The 17714-nt window shown below is 50.1% G+C and overlaps 7 protein-coding genes across 7 annotated transcripts; 2 read left to right on the top strand and 5 right to left on the bottom strand.

Moving 5' to 3' along the window:
• Nucleotides 1-205: 205 nt before the first annotated feature.
• Nucleotides 206-2860, bottom strand: VTP21DRAFT_1225 (uncharacterized protein; the record flags this gene model as incomplete). The annotated part of the gene is made up of 1 exon (XM_069391289.1): nt 206-2860. One exon carries the CDS (start codon nt 2858-2860, stop codon nt 206-208), a length of 2655 nt encoding a protein of 884 aa, XP_069251346.1.
• Nucleotides 2861-4063: 1203 nt separating this feature from the next.
• Nucleotides 4064-4357, top strand: VTP21DRAFT_1224 (uncharacterized protein; the record flags this gene model as incomplete). Its single annotated transcript, XM_069391288.1, has 1 exon — nt 4064-4357. One exon carries the CDS (start codon nt 4064-4066, stop codon nt 4355-4357), a length of 294 nt encoding a protein of 97 aa, XP_069251345.1.
• Nucleotides 4358-4921: 564 nt separating this feature from the next.
• Nucleotides 4922-6099, bottom strand: VTP21DRAFT_1223 (uncharacterized protein; the record flags this gene model as incomplete). Its single annotated transcript, XM_069391287.1, has 2 exons — nt 4922-5463; nt 5535-6099. The coding sequence occupies 2 exons, from the start codon at nt 6097-6099 to the stop codon at nt 4922-4924; spliced, it is 1107 nt and encodes a 368-aa protein (XP_069251344.1).
• A 220-nt stretch (nt 6100-6319) lies between these two features.
• On the bottom strand, nt 6320-6765 carry VTP21DRAFT_1222 (uncharacterized protein; the record flags this gene model as incomplete). Its single annotated transcript, XM_069391286.1, has 3 exons — nt 6320-6360; nt 6419-6601; nt 6687-6765. 3 exons carry the CDS (start codon nt 6763-6765, stop codon nt 6320-6322), a joined length of 303 nt encoding a protein of 100 aa, XP_069251343.1.
• Nucleotides 6766-7360: 595 nt separating this feature from the next.
• Nucleotides 7361-7779, bottom strand: VTP21DRAFT_1221 (uncharacterized protein; the record flags this gene model as incomplete). Its single annotated transcript, XM_069391285.1, has 2 exons — nt 7361-7608; nt 7677-7779. The coding sequence occupies 2 exons, from the start codon at nt 7777-7779 to the stop codon at nt 7361-7363; spliced, it is 351 nt and encodes a 116-aa protein (XP_069251342.1).
• A 146-nt stretch (nt 7780-7925) lies between these two features.
• On the bottom strand, nt 7926-11884 carry VTP21DRAFT_1220 (uncharacterized protein; the record flags this gene model as incomplete). Its single annotated transcript, XM_069391284.1, has 12 exons — nt 7926-8303; nt 8411-8582; nt 8650-8843; nt 8937-9305; nt 9386-9627; nt 9712-9862; nt 9935-10162; nt 10240-10430; nt 10496-10627; nt 10704-10929; nt 11005-11334; nt 11420-11884. The coding sequence occupies 12 exons, from the start codon at nt 11882-11884 to the stop codon at nt 7926-7928; spliced, it is 3078 nt and encodes a 1025-aa protein (XP_069251341.1).
• A 197-nt stretch (nt 11885-12081) lies between these two features.
• VTP21DRAFT_1219 (uncharacterized protein) lies at nt 12082-16479 on the top strand (the record flags this gene model as incomplete). The annotated part of the gene is made up of 20 exons (XM_069391282.1): nt 12082-12330; nt 12408-12480; nt 12555-12624; nt 12690-12753; nt 12819-12960; nt 13024-13077; nt 13151-13199; nt 13269-13354; nt 13426-13656; nt 13722-13898; nt 13975-14244; nt 14332-14568; nt 14659-14746; nt 14821-14912; nt 14981-15111; nt 15173-15272; nt 15344-15453; nt 15534-15615; nt 15704-15834; nt 15913-16479. 20 exons carry the CDS (start codon nt 12082-12084, stop codon nt 16477-16479), a joined length of 3003 nt encoding a protein of 1000 aa, XP_069251340.1.
• Nucleotides 16480-17714: the final 1235 nt, after the last annotated feature.

Here is a 17714-nt window from a genome sequence, read left to right as displayed (position 1 = left end):
CTATATAAGAAAGGCAGCCATTTAAAGAGGGTAAACATAAGTGAGTAAAAAACCAGAATTACAAAGCAAAGAGAGAGGAAGGGAAGAGTGCAAGGGGGGAGGGCGGGAGATGACGAGAAGAAGTTAGGGAGAAATGAAAGGGAGGTTCGGAAAATATGCTAAACTCGCTTGCCACCTTTACACTTATGAAAAGTTATCCGCACTGCTATCTCCGTCCAAACTCTCTACCGTTCCCCAGGCCGTCCAGACTCTCAGTCAGCTCCAACCTCTCGTCGATAGGAGAGATCCCACTGCCTCCTACCTCTCTCCTTCCTCTGGCATCTCTTCCCATCTCATTGGCCTGCACTGGGACATTTGGGATACTTCCGATCTCAAAGCTCTGCCGATTCATCAAATAACTCTGCCTGCTCCCTGAACTGACCATCGAGCGCCGCCAACCGCTCTCTTCACTCCAGCGCCCGTTCTTCACCTTCAAGGACTTTCCTCCAAAAGACCCGTTGAAGGAATCGTCCCCCATCTCTCCACTGAAATCCTCCTCAGCAAACTCATCCTCGGTCAAAGCGTGGATGGAGGCGTCCTGCGCGTATTCATCCACTATGTTCTCGAACCCGATCCACTGCATCGAGTGCACCGAGCGCCTGCTGGCCGAGGCCGCTGAACGGCGAGCCTCGTGGGGCGAGAGCGGGATATTTTCCGACCCCTTTCTTAGCGGCTTGACCCGCTGGTCAGATGATCTTCTCCTCCCAAGCCACTGCGGACGAATCTGGTGAGGCGAAGGGGATGACGATAGGCCTCTGCCACCTCCTTCCCCATCCACAGGTGAGGTCGTGGCGCTATTCGAGAACAGGGTCATACTCCGGAAGAGAGTGGTTGGGCGTTGCCACACAGATTTTGTGCGAGTCGGCTCCAGAGAATCCACCGGCAGCCTCTCCTGCTGTGATGGGCTCCGGCCGATGGCGCTGAACACATCATCGAAGAAGGAGGACCGCTTTACCCCTGTATCAACCGTGAGGCCTGGGTCACTCCTTCCGATGGAGAGTTGCGGTCGGCCTCCATATCCACCCACCTCGCTCCCGCTTCTTCCTCCGACGACACCAGGGCCATCATACTCCGCCGCACCCAGAGTCAATGGATAAGAGGGCAGGTGGAATTGGTTCGTGGCCATACTTCTTTGTGCGAACGAGATGTCCATGTTCTCACGGATTCCACTCTCCCCATCCACTCCACCACTCCCACCAGGCAAAACAATGGCTGGTGGTGAGGCAACGGTGCTCGCAGAGTACACGCCTGTCGAGTCGACGGATTCGCTACGCACTGGAGGCGGGGTGATGGTGCTGCTCGCATGACTAGACCCGAAGGAGAAGCGCTTCTCACTAACATACGCAGCATTAGGCTGCGCCAGTGGGACGTTGTCCATTGTTTTATAGGCAATATCTTCGTTGTCCTCATCTTCGTCGTCATCCAGTTCCCCTATCGTCCAGGGAGAAGACGAGAGCACCTTGGCCGGCTCCATATCTCCGAAACCATCATCCAGATGTTGCTTAAGATCCTCCCGGTCCCGGTGCGACTCGATGTTGCGGCATGCCAAGAACCACACGGCTGCAACGAGACCGAGAAATCCTAAGGCGGCTCCAACCCCGATTCCTACATAAGTTCCCACCGAGAGATCTGCCTCGCTCAACTGGTTCGGCGACAGCCCACCGGAACCAAGCGGACCGCCTTGCGTTGGGTGAGCGTTCGAAGACGAAGAGCTGTGGGATGAATTCGGCGACGATTCCTCCAGTGCTACCAAATCACGGGCGGTGGGTCCGTCCACCCACCGCATCTCTCTCAAATCCAAAAAGAAGGGGCCATCCCCTCCACTCGGAGCGCCCAGGTGGGTTTCGCCCCCAAACACCGTCATAAGCCTTCCACGGCCCGCGACCACCGCTGTATGACCACTTCTTGCAGCAGGCGCCAGTCCATCGTTGGCTTGCGGTTTAAGTTCTCTCCATGATAACGCCGGGAGCTTGGTAGTATCCAGTTCCCATACATCATTGAAAAGAAGCTTCCCCTGCACGTCGGACCCGCCAAACGCGTAGGCGAAGCCATCATTGCCCATCACGAGGGTTGCCCATGCTCTTGGCAAGGGTGCCACTGCAGCTTGCGGCTGTAAGGATTGTTGGGTGTTCGTGTTTAAGAGGGTGCAGGCGTTCTGCACCTGGCCTTTGCCATTGATCCCAAAGCAAGAAACGAGGAAGCCGTTGGCCGTGAGAACGGAAGCATGACCATAAACGCTCCCTAGGGGTGGAGCTGGCGCCAATTTGGCCCAACCACCCGACTTTATGTCTAACGTCCAAACATCGCCCAAAATTTGCGGGAGGATGATTCTGTCTTGAACGGTACTGCTTCCGCCAAACGCGTAAAGTTTGCCATCCGAGCCTACCGACACGGTTTGCCACTTTCTAGGGGGCGCTTGTGAGCCAGCTAGGGTGATGGGAGTCTCTCTTCCAGACTCTACAGAGTAGGACCATGGTGTATTGGATAGCCCTGTCCCGTCTATCACCCCAAACATTAATACTATCTGCTCATTGCTAACCACAGTACTATGTCTTGCTATCTTCAAATTGGTAGGGATTTCTTTGGTGGTCATAGAGGCGAAATCATAAACTAAAGTATGGTTGGCGTACGTGTGGCCCGTGATGCCCCCAATAGTCACTAGCTTATTTTGGCCAAGTAACGTGGTTGTATGATAAACACGAGCATAACTGGGTAGCAAACTTGAGGAGGAGAGAAGGAGGAGGAGAATATAAGATTTAAGCCAGGAAATAAGTATAAGATGAAAAGTTGATCGACATTGCGATGCTCTCAGAATCTCCATGGTTGCAATGTACTTTTTTTCTCTTCTATGTAGCTCCTGTTCAAAAAAATAAATACCACTATTAGAGCTTGGGGGCACTTCATGTCCAACTGCTATTATGAGATCAAATAGTCGCCAACGCTAACGAATCAAAAAATAAAGCAGGGGAAATACCTGTTAAGAGCGACCAATGTCTCTGATGCCACTCCTCTTGAGGATAGATGCCAATGGCGACAAATCTTACAAAAACGGTATCTATAGAAGATATATAAAAAGGCGAAAGGGTAATGAGCGTGAATAGAAAAGAAGGGAATAAAAAAGAATGACTAGAAACACGCCTCAAATCATTAAAGATTAACGATAAACATGATGGGAACAGAGACAATAGAACGGGGAAGGTGGAAAAAAGTTAGTTACAACCTTTTGCGCAATTGACCAAACTCTAAATTTTTTTAGAAAATATATCGGCAGCTCAAACAAATTCGGGTTTTGGATCTTGATGTGGATCCGATTTTGGGTCCATTCGATTCAAAATCCAGAGGGGGAACAGGAAAACAAACTTGGTGGGCTTTCGACCTTCGCGGTCTACGTCGATATCGCTCAATTGAATTGATCTCTCCTCTCCCTTGTTCCCGACTCAACGCGTTGAACGAAAAAATGCGTGAAATCGGGAAAAGCCCCTCCCCCCTCCTTCCCCCTACTTTACCAGCCATCATCAGCCACCCTCCTTTCCGGTTGAGAACAAGAAAGGGGGTGTGGATCCCTATGAACATGCTCCACTAAGGATTGTCATAAGTAGGCGTAGCTCAGGAGAGAAAGTCTCCTTTTCTGTATAATAGCACGGCCAGGTAGAGCCCAGTTCAAAAATATAAACACGACCATGATTTGTCTACAAAAGGCGACTGGGGGTTTCATTTGTTTTTATTCTCCCCTTGAATCCATCTCTTCCCACCTATTCTCTCTTCATGAATTGGTTTGGCGACCGAGGGAAATATTCGCCTTCTGAAATTTTGGCCACAACTTTGGCAGGTGCATCCGAAGAGGATGGCGATTGGCCCATTGAAAAAATTGACAAAATCATTCAAAATCTCCCTCGGCCCCGCAACTTTCCTCTAACTGTTCAGAAAACAAAAACAATTCACTCGTAGCAAAAGCTGCACCTGTTCATCCCATCTACCTCTCTCTTTGCATTGCATAACTCCATAATAAAGCTAGACCCGCCCAATGGATACTGCTTGGTGCATCACTTGCGACCGCGCCATCCGAAATGATGCCACGGCTCTTTTCTGCAGCGCCCGCTGTGCCCAACTAGACGCCCTGAACACCACCCTTTCCTACACCCCCGACGATACGCCTGCATTCTCCTTCCCTCTCTCCTGCGCTCTCCACCACCTCCACCCCCTCTCTCTCTGCTCTTTCGCCGTCCCCCTCATCGCCTTCCTCCAACCACGGCCTGCCGCCTCTCCCGAATCCGCCGCAGTTCTCGCTCGGGCAGCCTTACCTCCCCCTGGATTCTAAAAAACAGCCCACAAAGCGTTCCTTGTTTTCATTCTAATCCCTCTCACCAAGTAAAAAAAAGGCGAAAGTCACCCACATAGATATTTCCGCACTGTATTCTAGAAATGCTTATTTATTCAACAAAATATTTCAACAAACCAAAATATTACTGCTATTATTATTATTATTGTTATTGCTGTCATTTCTTTTTTGTTTATTCAACCCTGCTTCCTCGACTATATATAAATATATATATATAATAAATACCGAGAGTACATAGAGCCGAGAACCTTTTTCGTTTATCAGGATATCGCAGGATAGATTTTTACAGAAGGAGATAGATCACAGCGGTTTAGAAAGATAAATAAACACCAAGGATGCGTGAAAGGGGGGTATATAGAAAGGAAGTAAGAAGAAGCATGCACAAAAACATTTACAAAGGACGATAAAGCTATTTATAAATGGAACATAAAAGAAAGCAATATAAACGACGTAATGAAACTAATTTACCATTGTTTTTTTAGGATAAATAAATAAATAGATCCGCGGAGCCCGCTATGTAACAAAGCACGTGCGATATGCAGGTCATATCATAACGCCCTCATGGATGACCCGCACCCATGTCTCCTTCTCGTTGTCCGCTTTTGGAATGGGCTTGGTGCAGGTGAGCCATGGGGTGGATATGACGGAGGACGAGATAGAGCAGGTGAAGTCGGTGAAGGAGCTGTTCGACGATGTCCTGAGAGACATGGCAGCTCCGTGCGAATGCAACAGGCATCCGGCCGAGAGGCTTCGCTTAGGGGTGGATTCCTTTTGGACCGGCACGGTGAGGTGCTTCGCACTCGCCACCGCCACCCGCAACTCATCAAGGCTTAGCCGTTGTGTAGGGTCGAAGATGAGGACTCGGGTGAGGAGGTCGATTGCCTCGTTGCTGAGCTGCGGCAACCGAGTTGCCAGAAACTGGCGCGGATCACGAAGATACGAGCAGAAAGCAGGGTCGAAGGAGCTAGCCTGCCTCCATGGGTTGTGGCCGGTAAGCAGGTTGATCAGAATAATGCCTAGCGACCATACATCGTTGGAGGCGGTGTTGTAGGGGAATCTGCGCTGGGTAAATGAGCCGAGGCATTCTAGAGAGGGCAGAGTATCTGCGGGTTAGTCACGCCTCTTCACGATACCTATGCGTCAAGGCAAGACTTACCGGGAGAGTAATAGAAGTGGCTTCCGCACCCAAACTCACTTGAAGCGCGGTTGCTCGTTGCCAACCCAAAGTCGGCGAGCTTGACGCGACTTCCGTTGTCGAACACCAGCACGTTCTCTGTCTTCAAGTCTCGGTGGAAAACGCCTCGGCTGTGGCAGTAGCTCACGGCGTCCACGATTTGCAGAAACACGTTCTTTGCTGCGTCGTCGTCCCCGATGAACCTGCCTTTGTCGGCAATCGCCGTAAACAAGTCGCCCTCCGGCGCGTATTCCAACACCATGTACAGAGCATCTGGGGCTTGGATGACTTGCTCGAGTCGGAGGATGGAGGGATGGGCGGAAACGCACGCGTGGAGGGTCATTTCGGAGAAGAGAAACTGTAAGCGCCGGGGGGTGAGTTGGATGGTGGAGAGACGCTTCACGGCAAATTTCGCGCCGGTCTGAAGATGGGTTCCCAGGTAGACGGTGCCGTAGGCGCCTTCGCCCAAGAGAGCGGTCAGCTCAATGCGCCCGCTGTCGATGCGATGTCCGATCAGGCTGGATGCCTGGGGTTTTTTCTCGAGCATGGCAGGGTGACTTCACTACGTATTGGATGCAGAGTACTAACGACAGGGTGTATAAATAGACAAATCCCAATAAATAAACAGCGTGTAGGGGGGGAGGGGAGAGGGGGCAGGGGAGAATGGCCAAAGAATGAGATTGGACGCTTGCGCTGGCTTTATCTTTCTCGTAATGGAGGAAGGAAAATGCAATCGCGGTTTGGGCGATGGCGAGCCCTTATATCTCTTATCGAGACAGTTCGGAGGCGACCTGCAGAACCTTAGCAGCTAGAAATAAAAATGGCGTTCACCAATAAGGCGCGGCCCGCCATATTAAATATTATACTTTTATGGTACGAGCGGCATATGGCACCATTCACATCAGCCGCATCCTCGAAAATCACCTTGGTGTGCACCAACAGAAAGACCCGGCCAAGGAGCGAACGCGAAAACGAATTAAGAGACGCGATTTTTCTCCCGACATTCTTCGTGGCTTGCTTGACTTGTTCTAATTCAGTTTTGGATGCTCCTAAGACAGTGCGAAATTTTTCAGACAGCTTTTTCGGCGGCTATTATTTACCCTTTTAGAAAATAAGGCTTTTCGCCTTCCATACCCGCCCGCCGCCCGCCAATCGCGGCCCCCCGCCAGCCGCGTCTCGAGGACGGTTCTACTTCAGCCAAGCCATCTCCCATCCGGTTTACTTCGCGATAGCCTCAGCATCGCAGAGGATCTCAGAGCCCAAAAAAGCGCCGGAGCCCTCCTCTCCAAGCCAGCATCTCACGGTGCCAGTTGCCTTGTTCGCGAAATAGCTTAAGTGGCTCCCGCATTAGGCTAAACAAAAAACGTGGCGATATGCACGCAGAGTGAATGTCTCTGGTGCAAGATAAGCTTCATTTCATAAGTAGACTCAGGCGCCTTGAGAGATCCAAGAAACCCGTTTCTACACCGCATGCAAAAATTAAGCGTTAACAAAGGGAAGGAGCTTGCGGGCAAACAGGGTAGGCCCGCGCAGTCCCGGCGGTGGGCGGGGAGACAAGCCTCTCCAAGGCCGGACACGGGGGAACTAGGGCCGCATTCCCCCTTCCCCCCTTCCTCTCTGCCCTCCCTCCTAACCCCTCCTGCTCCTCCCTTGCTTTTTTCTAGATTCCTCTCCGGGGGTTGCTCCGAACACCTCCACCCAAAAGCCGAGAGAGGAGAGGAGGTGTCTTCTCCAAAAACACAGAGGCCTTAATACAAATGCAGCACGCTAAGTGACAGCGTGCTCCAAAAAGGTTGACTGAGGCTGGCTTAATTCAAGTTAACAAATACTAATAAGGGATTCTGGAAAGAATGTCTTGGAGGTCGCAGCTTGGCATGCGTGCATGGCCGCTTTAGCGTCGAAAAGAATCGGAATCCCCGGTGCTCGTCCGACCCTTCCAATCGGATGACCACCGCTGTCCCGTCCGATTTGGCAGCTTGAAGCCATGTCTTATCCGCCCTCCGTTCTTTGGGTTTATTGTGTTTTTTCGTGACCAAGACTTGGGAAGCCACGGAGACTGCAGTAGGGGATTGTTTGTTTGTTGACTAATTCATCTGCGCAGTGGAAGTTAAGAGCAGGTTTTACGTGAGAGATCTCCGCGTCCCCAGCTGAGAACTGTGTCCGAACCGTGCATAAGGAGAAACCACGAAAATACCACGGAGTTGGCAGGGAGGCTTTTGGTGGCCATGAAGTTTATTCTTCCGTCGGTAAAATCAAAGTAACAAAAGAAAACAATAGGGGAAAGAAAAAGGGAAGTGGGGGGAGAGAGGGAGGGAGGAGAGGGAGGAAAGAAAGAAAGAAAAAAAAAAAGCGCAAACAAAAAATACAAACGCCTCATAGATACAAACTTGCGGCGAACACCACCCCTCGTTTGATGCGAGTGATCCCCTCTGCAAACTTATTCTCTAGCTCAGTAGCGCCAATGCTCTTTGCGGCCGCAACCATCTGGCGAAGCAGCTCCTCGAGACTTCGGAAGGCTCTGATCAAGGAGCCCTCGAACACGTCGGTCATCTTCATGATCTGGACGAACTTGGCGCCCTGGCACCACGCGTAGACCACATCCATCAGCTCGGAGCGGAAGCCCTGCACATACTGCTCCTCATCGATCATAAGCTTAGACTCTTGCGACACTTTGGCAATCCGTCGTGCTGCCTCCTGCATTGTGCGAAGGGGGGCGGCGAGCTCTTCGCGAAGCTTGGGGATCTTCTCGCTCTGCAGGCAGAGAACAACAAATGCACAAGGTTAGAATTCAAACTCAACCATGGGGTTTTTTATGGATTCAGGAACATGGAAGGGGAAAAACAAACAATCCGGTTTACCTTCTCCTGGAAACAGAAGCAGCTCAACAGGGCAACGCATTGGTCGACGGTCAAGTCGTTGAACACACCGTTGAAGATCAGTTCGGTGAGCAGCAGCGAGTCACCCGAACTGATCTCGCACGCAACACGTCCCTTCATCTCTATAACGTCACTCGCAGAGGTATAGCCAAGCCTGCAAGAAAATAGAGAACAAGGGTAAGCAAACCGGCCGTCCAAAACTAGGTGAACGGAGTCCTCACCGTCGGAGCACGCGCTTCCTGGATTTGAGCTCTTCAAGCTGCGTGATGGCGTGGGCTTGTTGGATTTTTCGCTTCGTCGCCTTGATTTGCTCTTGCACCTCGATCTTGCTCACATACACGTTGTAAATTTCCTCAAGCCGTGGATCCTCGCTGAGGGGGTTCGTCTTGAGTTTCTCGGTCAGCATCCTTATCCTCTGGAGAAAGTAAAATTATAAACAAAATGGCAAGAGTTAAGCTCATGCGTCGTGGGATGTTTTCCCCCTCCCCAAATAAAAGGCATGACTTACCGTTTGAATTTTCTTGAAACCTTTATCTTGGATTCCCATATTTTCTTCCGGGTCCAACAGTGGCACTCCGTCCGGGAAACGCTTCATCACCTCCTTTATATGACGATGCACTTTGGCGCGTTCATCTGACGGCCGTAAATCCTTCCCCAGGAATATACGAATATTACTGATGCCATCCAGACACGAGAGAAGCACCGGCACCACCACCATCTCTCCTTTAGCACCCGGTGCAGCCGGTTTGATTTCGGCAAGGGCTTTATCCGCGTCCTTGGACGGGTTGGTTCCTTGCTCGCAATAAAGCAACACGTCAATGATGTATTTGGTGATGGCGTCCGCAGGGTCGTTGTATTCACTGCGGCCAACTTTGCCCTAAATAGTTGCAAAAGTGAGCAACACAAAATTCTTGCCTACATTGGGAGCTGAAATATCTTATGATGAAGCCACGTTACCTTGTTGATGATCCGCTTTTGGTAGTTCACCACGCATCCCCATCCGAAGTCGTGCTTTTCATCCCTTACCCGGACTAAGCGACCTGGTTGAATGAAGGGAAGACAATAGGTGGGCTGATGAATGACCTCTCGCACATCTCTAGCATAGTTGTCGAGCTGCTGCCGCAAATCATAATACTCCGAAATAGCTTCCTCCTCGGGCACTTCGATGGCCTGCTTCTTTTCCTCTAGGGCCTTTAGCTCTATCATGTGCATCCAAGTGAAAAATAAAGCGGATCTTCGTGAGATGAATGTACTTTGGACTAGAATCATAAAATAAATTATACCATCTTCCAGCTCAGGTACTCGCATTGTATTTTGGAATTGGAAGAAGCACCGTTCCAGCATGAACTCCGGACTAATACCCTCGACACGCATCAAATTGAGCACCATATTGTAGCTAAGGTGGAAAGCAGAGTTGAGACGATCTGCTTCGCCCTATGGAAATGGAGGAGGATGGTTTACGTCAGCTTCAAAAAACTAATAAAAAAAGGGGTCGGTCTAGCTTACTTTAACCATATTTTTTGCCACCGCCGGCTCCATCTTCTCGTCCAACATCAGGATAACGATACCCCGGTCGTCGAGTCCACGGCGGCCTGCACGTCCACTCATCTGGATGTATTCTCCCGAAGATACCCATCGGAAATCTTTACCATCAAACTTACGCACGCTTGTAAACACAACCGTCTTGGCAGGCATGTTCAAACCAATCGAGAATGTCTCCGTGGCAAAGAGGACCTAGGGTGGAAATAAGGTGGTCAATAGGGAGAACCACAAAAAATCGATAGAGAGAGGGCAGAAAGACGAGCACCCACCTTGAGGAGACCCTCCTGGAACAAGATCTCGATGACTTCTTTAAGGATGGGGAGCAGCCCAGAGTGATGAATGCCGATACCACGTCGCAGGAGGGGTAGAATGTGTTCGATCTGGGGCAGCTGTCGATCATCCTCGGAGAGTTGACTGATTGCATTATTGAACACCTGTGTGACCATTTCTCTTTCGTTTTCTACAGCGTAACGCAGGGCAGGTTAGAGACCTAATGCATTCACCGTGATCACCCCAATCCCTTACCATCATTGATGTCGAGTTTACTCATCTTCAGTGCTAGTGCCTCGCACTCTCGTTTACTGAAACAGAACACAATTACCGGATGATAGTTTTTACTGAGAATCATTTTTACAATTTTATAAATATCAGAAGGTCCTAGAAATAGCAAAAGAGATCTCGTTAGAGAGACCAGAAAAGGTCAGACCTTTGTGATGGAAAAGGGGAAAAATACCTTCTTTGCTGTTGCCTCTGGACACCTTTCCTCCCTTGCTCTTTGCGTTGACAGCGGATGGGTCTTCCCCGGATGCATCCATCAATGCACCGATGGCCCTCTGGAAGTTATCCTCTCGGAAATTCCCCTTCTCATCTACTACGAGATGGATTCCATCGCCACCCTGTGGAAAGAGGTAATGCTGTAGAGGGGTTGGTCGAAAATCGGTATAGACAATATGACAGGGCTATGCACGAGCGAAATGATATTAGCTATTCTAACGAACCGGATTTGGAGGATGGATACGAGGGAGAGCCCTTACCTGTTCGTGAATTTTGCATATCCACTCTGCGAACTCCATGGAGTTGGGGATGGTTGCGGACAAGAACACGTAATGGACTTTGTGTGGCAAAAGAATAATGGTCTCTTCCCAGACGACACCTCTTTCTTTGTCCCGCATATAATGCACTTCGTCATAAATAACCCACGCTATTTCTCGCATAATCTCGGAGCCCCGATAAAGCATCGACCGTAAAATTTCGGTGGTCATAACAAGACATGAGGCGTTGGGGTTGATGGTGACATCTCCCGTCATGAGACCCACATCGCCGAACTCTTCATTAAGCTCGCGATATTTCTGATTACTCAAGGCCTAGGAGGGGAGGAGAAGATCGTGTGAGCTACTAATTGCCAAACAGAACACAGGGGTGCACTTTTGTGAAGGAAAAAAAAACTACCTTGATCGGACTTGTGTAAATGACACGCTGCTTGTCACGCAAACTCTGAGCAATCGCGTACTCGGCCACCACTGTTTTACCTGCCGATGTGTGCGCGGACACGAGTACGGATTCTCCGCGCTCAATGCAGGATATGGATACCCGTTGGAACGGATCGAGTGTGAATGGATACGTACGAGCGGGTTTTTCAGGAGGGCGGTGCTGTGCAATGGGGATATAGGGGTAGTTTGGAGGGATCGCAACTTGATGCCGAACCTGGTGACTCAGGGACACCGTCTGGCCTTCAGCCAAAGTTTCTGCTTGCAGACCGGCAGAAGCCTTGACCTCTCTCGAGGCCTCCTCCTCGAAAGAGTCGGCGACCACAGGGGCAGGGGAATTGGTGCGCTTGGATTTTTTCGGGCGTGAGGCGGCCTGACCCTCATCGCTGGATCTTCGTTTGCTCGACTCTTGTGTTTCGCCTATCATGGCCGTACTATCAATGAGAGTCGGATGATCTAAGCGATCTGGAAGTCAGATCAGAGCAGTGAACAATGGCTAAGGAAGCTTGTTTACGGGTATTTTAGCAGTCCACCACAAAATACTGGTGTGACTGCCTTGCCAGCGTATTTTAGGAGTCTCGATACGAAATTACTCAACCGCAAGGTTAGTGAACTCTGGAGAGAATGCAGTGTCTTGCCAGACTCAATGCTCTAGGGCGAGCACGGCATAGCCTCCCCTATTCTATATTTTGCCCCCTGCACCATAGACATGGCGTGCGCAGTATAACATCGGCGGCAAAGAGTGGCACATCCGAGAAGAAGTATTCAGACACGCTCTTGCTCCCAAAGACAGGCTTTCCATTACGAAGCGATGCTGCAAAACGGGAACATTTATTCCGGGACCGATGCACCTCAGAGCTATATCAATGGCAGGTGAGCTCGAAGTTTTTTTGTCCTTTTCTTCGACGTCAATTTTACTTACAATTCCCTTCGGTTTGTCGAATTAACAGCGAGATAATAATCCTGGACCTTCGTTTGTATTACATGACGGGCCTCCCTATGCTAACGGAAATCTACATATAGGTATATGGGTATTTAGAGCCGACAAGGGCACTTTGTAAGATTGGTTACTAATGCTCTGTTCTTTATCCGCTTAGGACATGCCCTGAACAAAGTTCTGAAAGATATTATTATTCGATACAAAATGTTAAAAGGCTATAGAGTAAAGTTGGTATTCTTATTGCGTCTGCTGTTGTTCTTTTTTGCTTACATCCCATCCTTCTTCATCAAAGCTATATTCCGGGTTGGGACTGCCATGGCCTCCCTATAGAACTCAAGGCTCTTTCTGAGCTCAAGGTAGGCTAATCGCAAACCCAAGCATATACACTATTGCTTACTCGCGACTTCTCTTCTCCTTTTAGCATGGCGCCCGATCCATGCTCAGTCCAAATGAAATACGCGAGACTGCGCGACAATGCGCCCTTAATGCCATCCAGATTCAGAAGAAAGAATTTATGGACTGGGGCGTCATGGGCGACTGGGACAAGCCATATCGTACATTAGGTGACGTGGTTTTGTTAACTTTCTGGTCGAGTGTTTCCATTTATTGACATTGCCATGATATAGATAAAGATTATGAAGTTCGACAATTGAAGGTGTTTTACGAAATGATGAAAAAAGGTAGAAAATTGCTCCCCCTCTCCCTCCTCCATGAGCGAGCCATGATTTACCCGACACGATGGTATTTTATTAGGCTACATTTACCGGCAATATAAACCCGTGTATTGGTCGCCCTCGTCAAAGTATGCGTTTTATAATTCATCTCTTTCTTTGTGAGCGGAAATCCAACTAATACGTTTTCTTTACCGAAGAACGGCACTCGCAGAAGCAGAACTGGAATACCGCGATGATCACCGCTCCCAATCGATTTATACCAAATTCCCTATTGTGGGTCTAGGTAAGCTCACGATGTCCCTTGGGAGATTTTTACCCCTAAAGCTGAAAATTCAATGCTCCTAATTTGCGAAGGCGAAGCGGCAAGATCAGCCCTCTCAAAATATGACCAACTCTCCGCCGTCATATGGACAACTACTCCGTGGACCATTCCCGCCAATAGAGCAATAGCCGTGAACCCAGACATGCTGTATTCTGTTGTCGTTTACAACGGCGAGGCCTGGCTGGTTGCGTCCGAGAGACTGGAGGCATTAAGAGCGGAGCTGGGGGGAGAATTGGAGATCGTCAAGTCCGACGAGATCAAAGGTATGCGCCTAATCAGAAGGCCGATCGGTAGAACAGATGTTTGTAAACCATTCTAATGTCTCTAGGCTCCGACTTGGTCGGGTCGTGTTATAAACACCCTTTCACTGGGGCACAGCAGCCCATCCTTGCTGCTGGACATGTCACTTCGGAGTCTGGCACAGGGCTGGTGCATACGGCACCAGGACACGGAATGGAAGACTATCTGGTGTGCAAGCAAGTTGGAATTGAGGCGTTTTGTCCTGGTAATAGCGATGCGTTTAGCAAGACTCGGAGCTATATAAGGATTCTGACTCGGCAAACTCTTTTCTTGGAATACAGTGGATGAGCACGGCGTCTTTACGAGCGAGGCCGGGCCTCAATTTGAGGGCAAATCCGTGTTTTCTCACGGCACGAGTGCGGTCATTGAAGAACTTCGGCGCACAGGACACCTTCTATTTGAGAAGCCGTATGTTCACAAGTACCCGTACGACTGGCGCACCAAGAAGCCCGTCATTCTGCGCGCAACGGCTCAGTGGTTTGCGGATGTGAGTGAGCTACGGGATCGTGCCGTCGAAAGACTCCAGGATGTGAAGATGGTGCCCGAATCAGGTAGGAGAGTTTGCCCTAGTACTTAACCCACACCCCTTCTCATTCTACATCCATCATGGTGGCTGGTTGGTTGGTTGGTTGCTGCAGCTTTGAATCGCCTCACTCAATTCACGCTCTCCCGGAGCGAATGGTGTATTTCGCGTCAGCGTGCGTGGGGTGTGCCTATTCCCGTTCTCTACCGTGCAGACAATGGAGAGCCACTCTTGAACGATGCAAGTGTGCGCCATGTGATCAATGTGCTAGAGGAGCACGGCACGGATGCATGGTGGGCAGAGGGAGAGGAGTGGGACGAGAGGTTCGTGCCGCCGGAATATAAGGTCGAGGGTAGGTGTCTGTTCACGATGGGCGCCTATGGAGTCGTATATCGGCACCCGTTATAGAGATGGTAATGCTGTATATAAACACTACTTCTAGGAACGAGCTATATTCGGGGCAGAGACACAATGGATGTGTGGTTCGACAGTGGGACCTCATGGTCTCTTCTTGCAGAGGGCATGGAAAGGTATATTTGGCAATTCCCATTTCCTAAACGGTGATTTCCAAATATAGTAAGACTAACTCTTGGAAAAAAAAAAGAGGTGCAGGAGGTGAAACGCCGGTTGCAGACCTTTATCTGGAAGGAAGTGATCAGCACCGAGGGTGGTTCCAGTCGTCGCTTCTCACCTCCGGTACAGTACCGGCCATTGAGGCCCTTGGGAGATGGTCAGCGTTGAACTAACCCGCGTCTATTTTGCAGTTGCGGTGACCGGCAGACAGCCCTTCGGCACGCTGTTAACCCATGGCTTCGTGCTCGATGAGCAGGGTAGGAAGATGTCCAAGAGCATTGGCAACGTGGTGGACCCGGCGATGATCATCCGCGGTGGCAAGGTTGCACGCAAGTTGAACTCATCCTCCAGGCTTGGTTGGCACTGACGACTTTCACCACTAGGATTTGAAGAGGGACCCTGCCTACGGGGTGGATGTGCTACGTCTCTGGGTGGCATCCACTGAATACGCGCGGGATGTCTCTATCGGCAAGACCGTGATAGGTAGGTTGGCGCTGGATTTTCATGCAATGGCTCTAGGATCCCTAACAAGATGCGATGGCTTGCCCCTCTAGCCCATATCTCAGAAACGCTACGCAAATTCCGCAACACCGCTCGCTTTATGCTTGGCAATTTGCACCAATTCCAAGCATCTGAGCTGAGTGCCTATGAGGATCTTCTCGAGGTAATTTGCGGGCTCGAGGTTTTTGAAATTTCAGCAGTGTTCTAACACGGATCTCCTACCTCTTCCATCCCTCCACGTAGATTGACAAATACTTGTTACACGAGCTTTATCACTTTAACAAAACAGTTCAGGAAGCATACGAGCAGTTTGCGTTCAACAAAGGTAAAGACTTATTTCTCTGATTGTGCCTCGATTCGTACCCTATCCCTTATCTCTGATCACTCTCCACCTTCTTCCCCCCTACCCACAGTATACCAAAGCCTCAGTCAATTCACAGGCACTGCCCTTTCTTCCTTCTACTTCGACATCATCAAAGACCGGCTTTATGCCGATGATGCCTTTTCGCGCCCAAGGCAGGCTGCTCAAACCGTGCTCTACCATGCAAGTTTTTCCTTGATGTCTTTGTCCTGCCCTCTCTTCTTTCCCCACTAACAACTGCATCCGCTACTTATATTTTAGATCCTTCATACTTATACCCTTGCGCTTGCCCCCATCACCCCTCATCTCTCAGAGGAAATCTACGAGCACCTGCGTGGCATTTCCCCACAGAAACAAGACAGCGTGTTCCGCTTAGGTTGGTACCCCGCGGAGGAGCGGTGGAACGACGCTCGACTAAGCGAAGATTGGGAGGTGCTGAAGCGCGTCCGAGGAGAGGTGAATCAAGTGTTGGAGAGGGCGCGACAGGAGAAGACAATAGGGAGCTCGCTGGAGGCGGATGTGGTGGTGGTTGTCCAAGAGAACTCGAGGCTTGCCGATCTTCTTCGGAAGTACGAGGCGGAGCTGAGGTCTTTCTTCATCGTGTCGGATGCTGCCCTTTCGTTCGCCCCGTCCGAGGAGGGCGGAAAGGTCTACTCTAAGGACTCCTCCCTCCAGCTAGGAATCGGCGAGGAGGCGCGATGTCGGGTGGAAGCCCGCCGGGCAAGACGGAGCAAGTGCCCTAGATGCTGGAACTATGCAGCAGAGGAGGAAAATGCACTATGCGCACGATGCCAGAGCGTCGTCAGAGTGCCATCCTCGAATGTATAAAGTTAGTGAGGACTGGGTGTTTCCCATTAATGTAGTTTGTTTTTTTTTTTGGGGGGGGGGGAGAGGGGGAGAGAGAGGAGGACGTGAGGAAGGAGGAGGAAAGGGGAGTGGTGGTGTGAGAGTGGGAGTATACAAGTTGACTACCTTTAGAGTTGCTTTATCTGTCCCCTTACCCATCAGCTTGATAGCCAATGCATAATAGACGTGCGAAATCACTCGCAACCTTAATCCAATAGAGTTCGTGCCGCATTTGAAGGCACAAAAATCATGAGATCATGGTATATTTTGCCAAACACAAAAAGTGGTTACAGTTTGTCTTAAGACGTATAAAGCTTAACCACAGGAGGAAAAACATATTGGATATCAGCAATATTGTGGAGGCGGTGAGAAGAAGGAGGAGGAAGGGTAGGAAGGGGGGGGGGAGGGAAGGGGAAGAAGGTGCATGTGCAGAGAAAACTAACAAGCTAAGCTAAACTATGAGTGAGAAGGAGAATATCAAACAAAATACAGGAGAGAATCAAGAGATAACAAAAGGAGATGGCAGTATAAACAGGAGGAGGAAGAAAAAACAAAACAAGAGCAAGCGAAAGCGGGAGAGAGGGGGAAAAAAAAAAAACAAGGTTAAAGAGCAAGGCTAAGAATAAAAAAAAGGGAGGGATCAGAAATAGAAGAGAAATAGAAGATAGAAGGAGAAGAGGAAAAGCGACGAGAGATGTATATATCCATGAGGGCGTAGTAATACTATTAAAGTCTTCACATTTGCAGGGTTAAAGTACATAGGGAAAAAGATTAAATGTCAGATGGCATGAAATACGTCAACTCCTTCATCCTACACACCGGACACACGACACGGCTCTGGCCGCTTACCATCGCGATCCGCTTCAGGGCTGCGTATTCGCTCTTGCTCGGAATGAAGTAGCAGTTGAGCAGATCTGGGCAAAACCGCCGCGATTTAGCTAGGCGGAGGCCACAGCGATTGCAGAGCTCGTCCTTGACCCCATTGACGCCCCGACGCTTGGCAGGGGCGTCCTCAAGGGAGCTCTTGCATGAGCGGCAGATGGACTTTTTTTCTCGACTGGCGGGCGAAGACGTGGAATCGGCGGCGGGCGCGGGCGCGGCGGCAATGGGGGTCTGCGGAGGGCGCCTCCGTTTCGCCGGGGGGCTCTGGTCGCGCTCGTCTTGGGAAAAGGGGGGGGAATCCTCAGGATGCGTGTTCAGCAGCGAGGAGATGGCCA

The sequence above is a fragment of the Calcarisporiella thermophila genome (genome assembly GCF_041956535.1).
Source record: "Calcarisporiella thermophila strain CBS 279.70 unplaced genomic scaffold VTP21scaffold_11, whole genome shotgun sequence".
Taxonomy (NCBI): domain Eukaryota; kingdom Fungi; phylum Calcarisporiellomycota; class Calcarisporiellomycetes; order Calcarisporiellales; family Calcarisporiellaceae; genus Calcarisporiella; species Calcarisporiella thermophila.
Note: the sequence above shows the minus strand (reverse complement) of the source record. Positions and strands in the feature narration are given on the sequence as shown.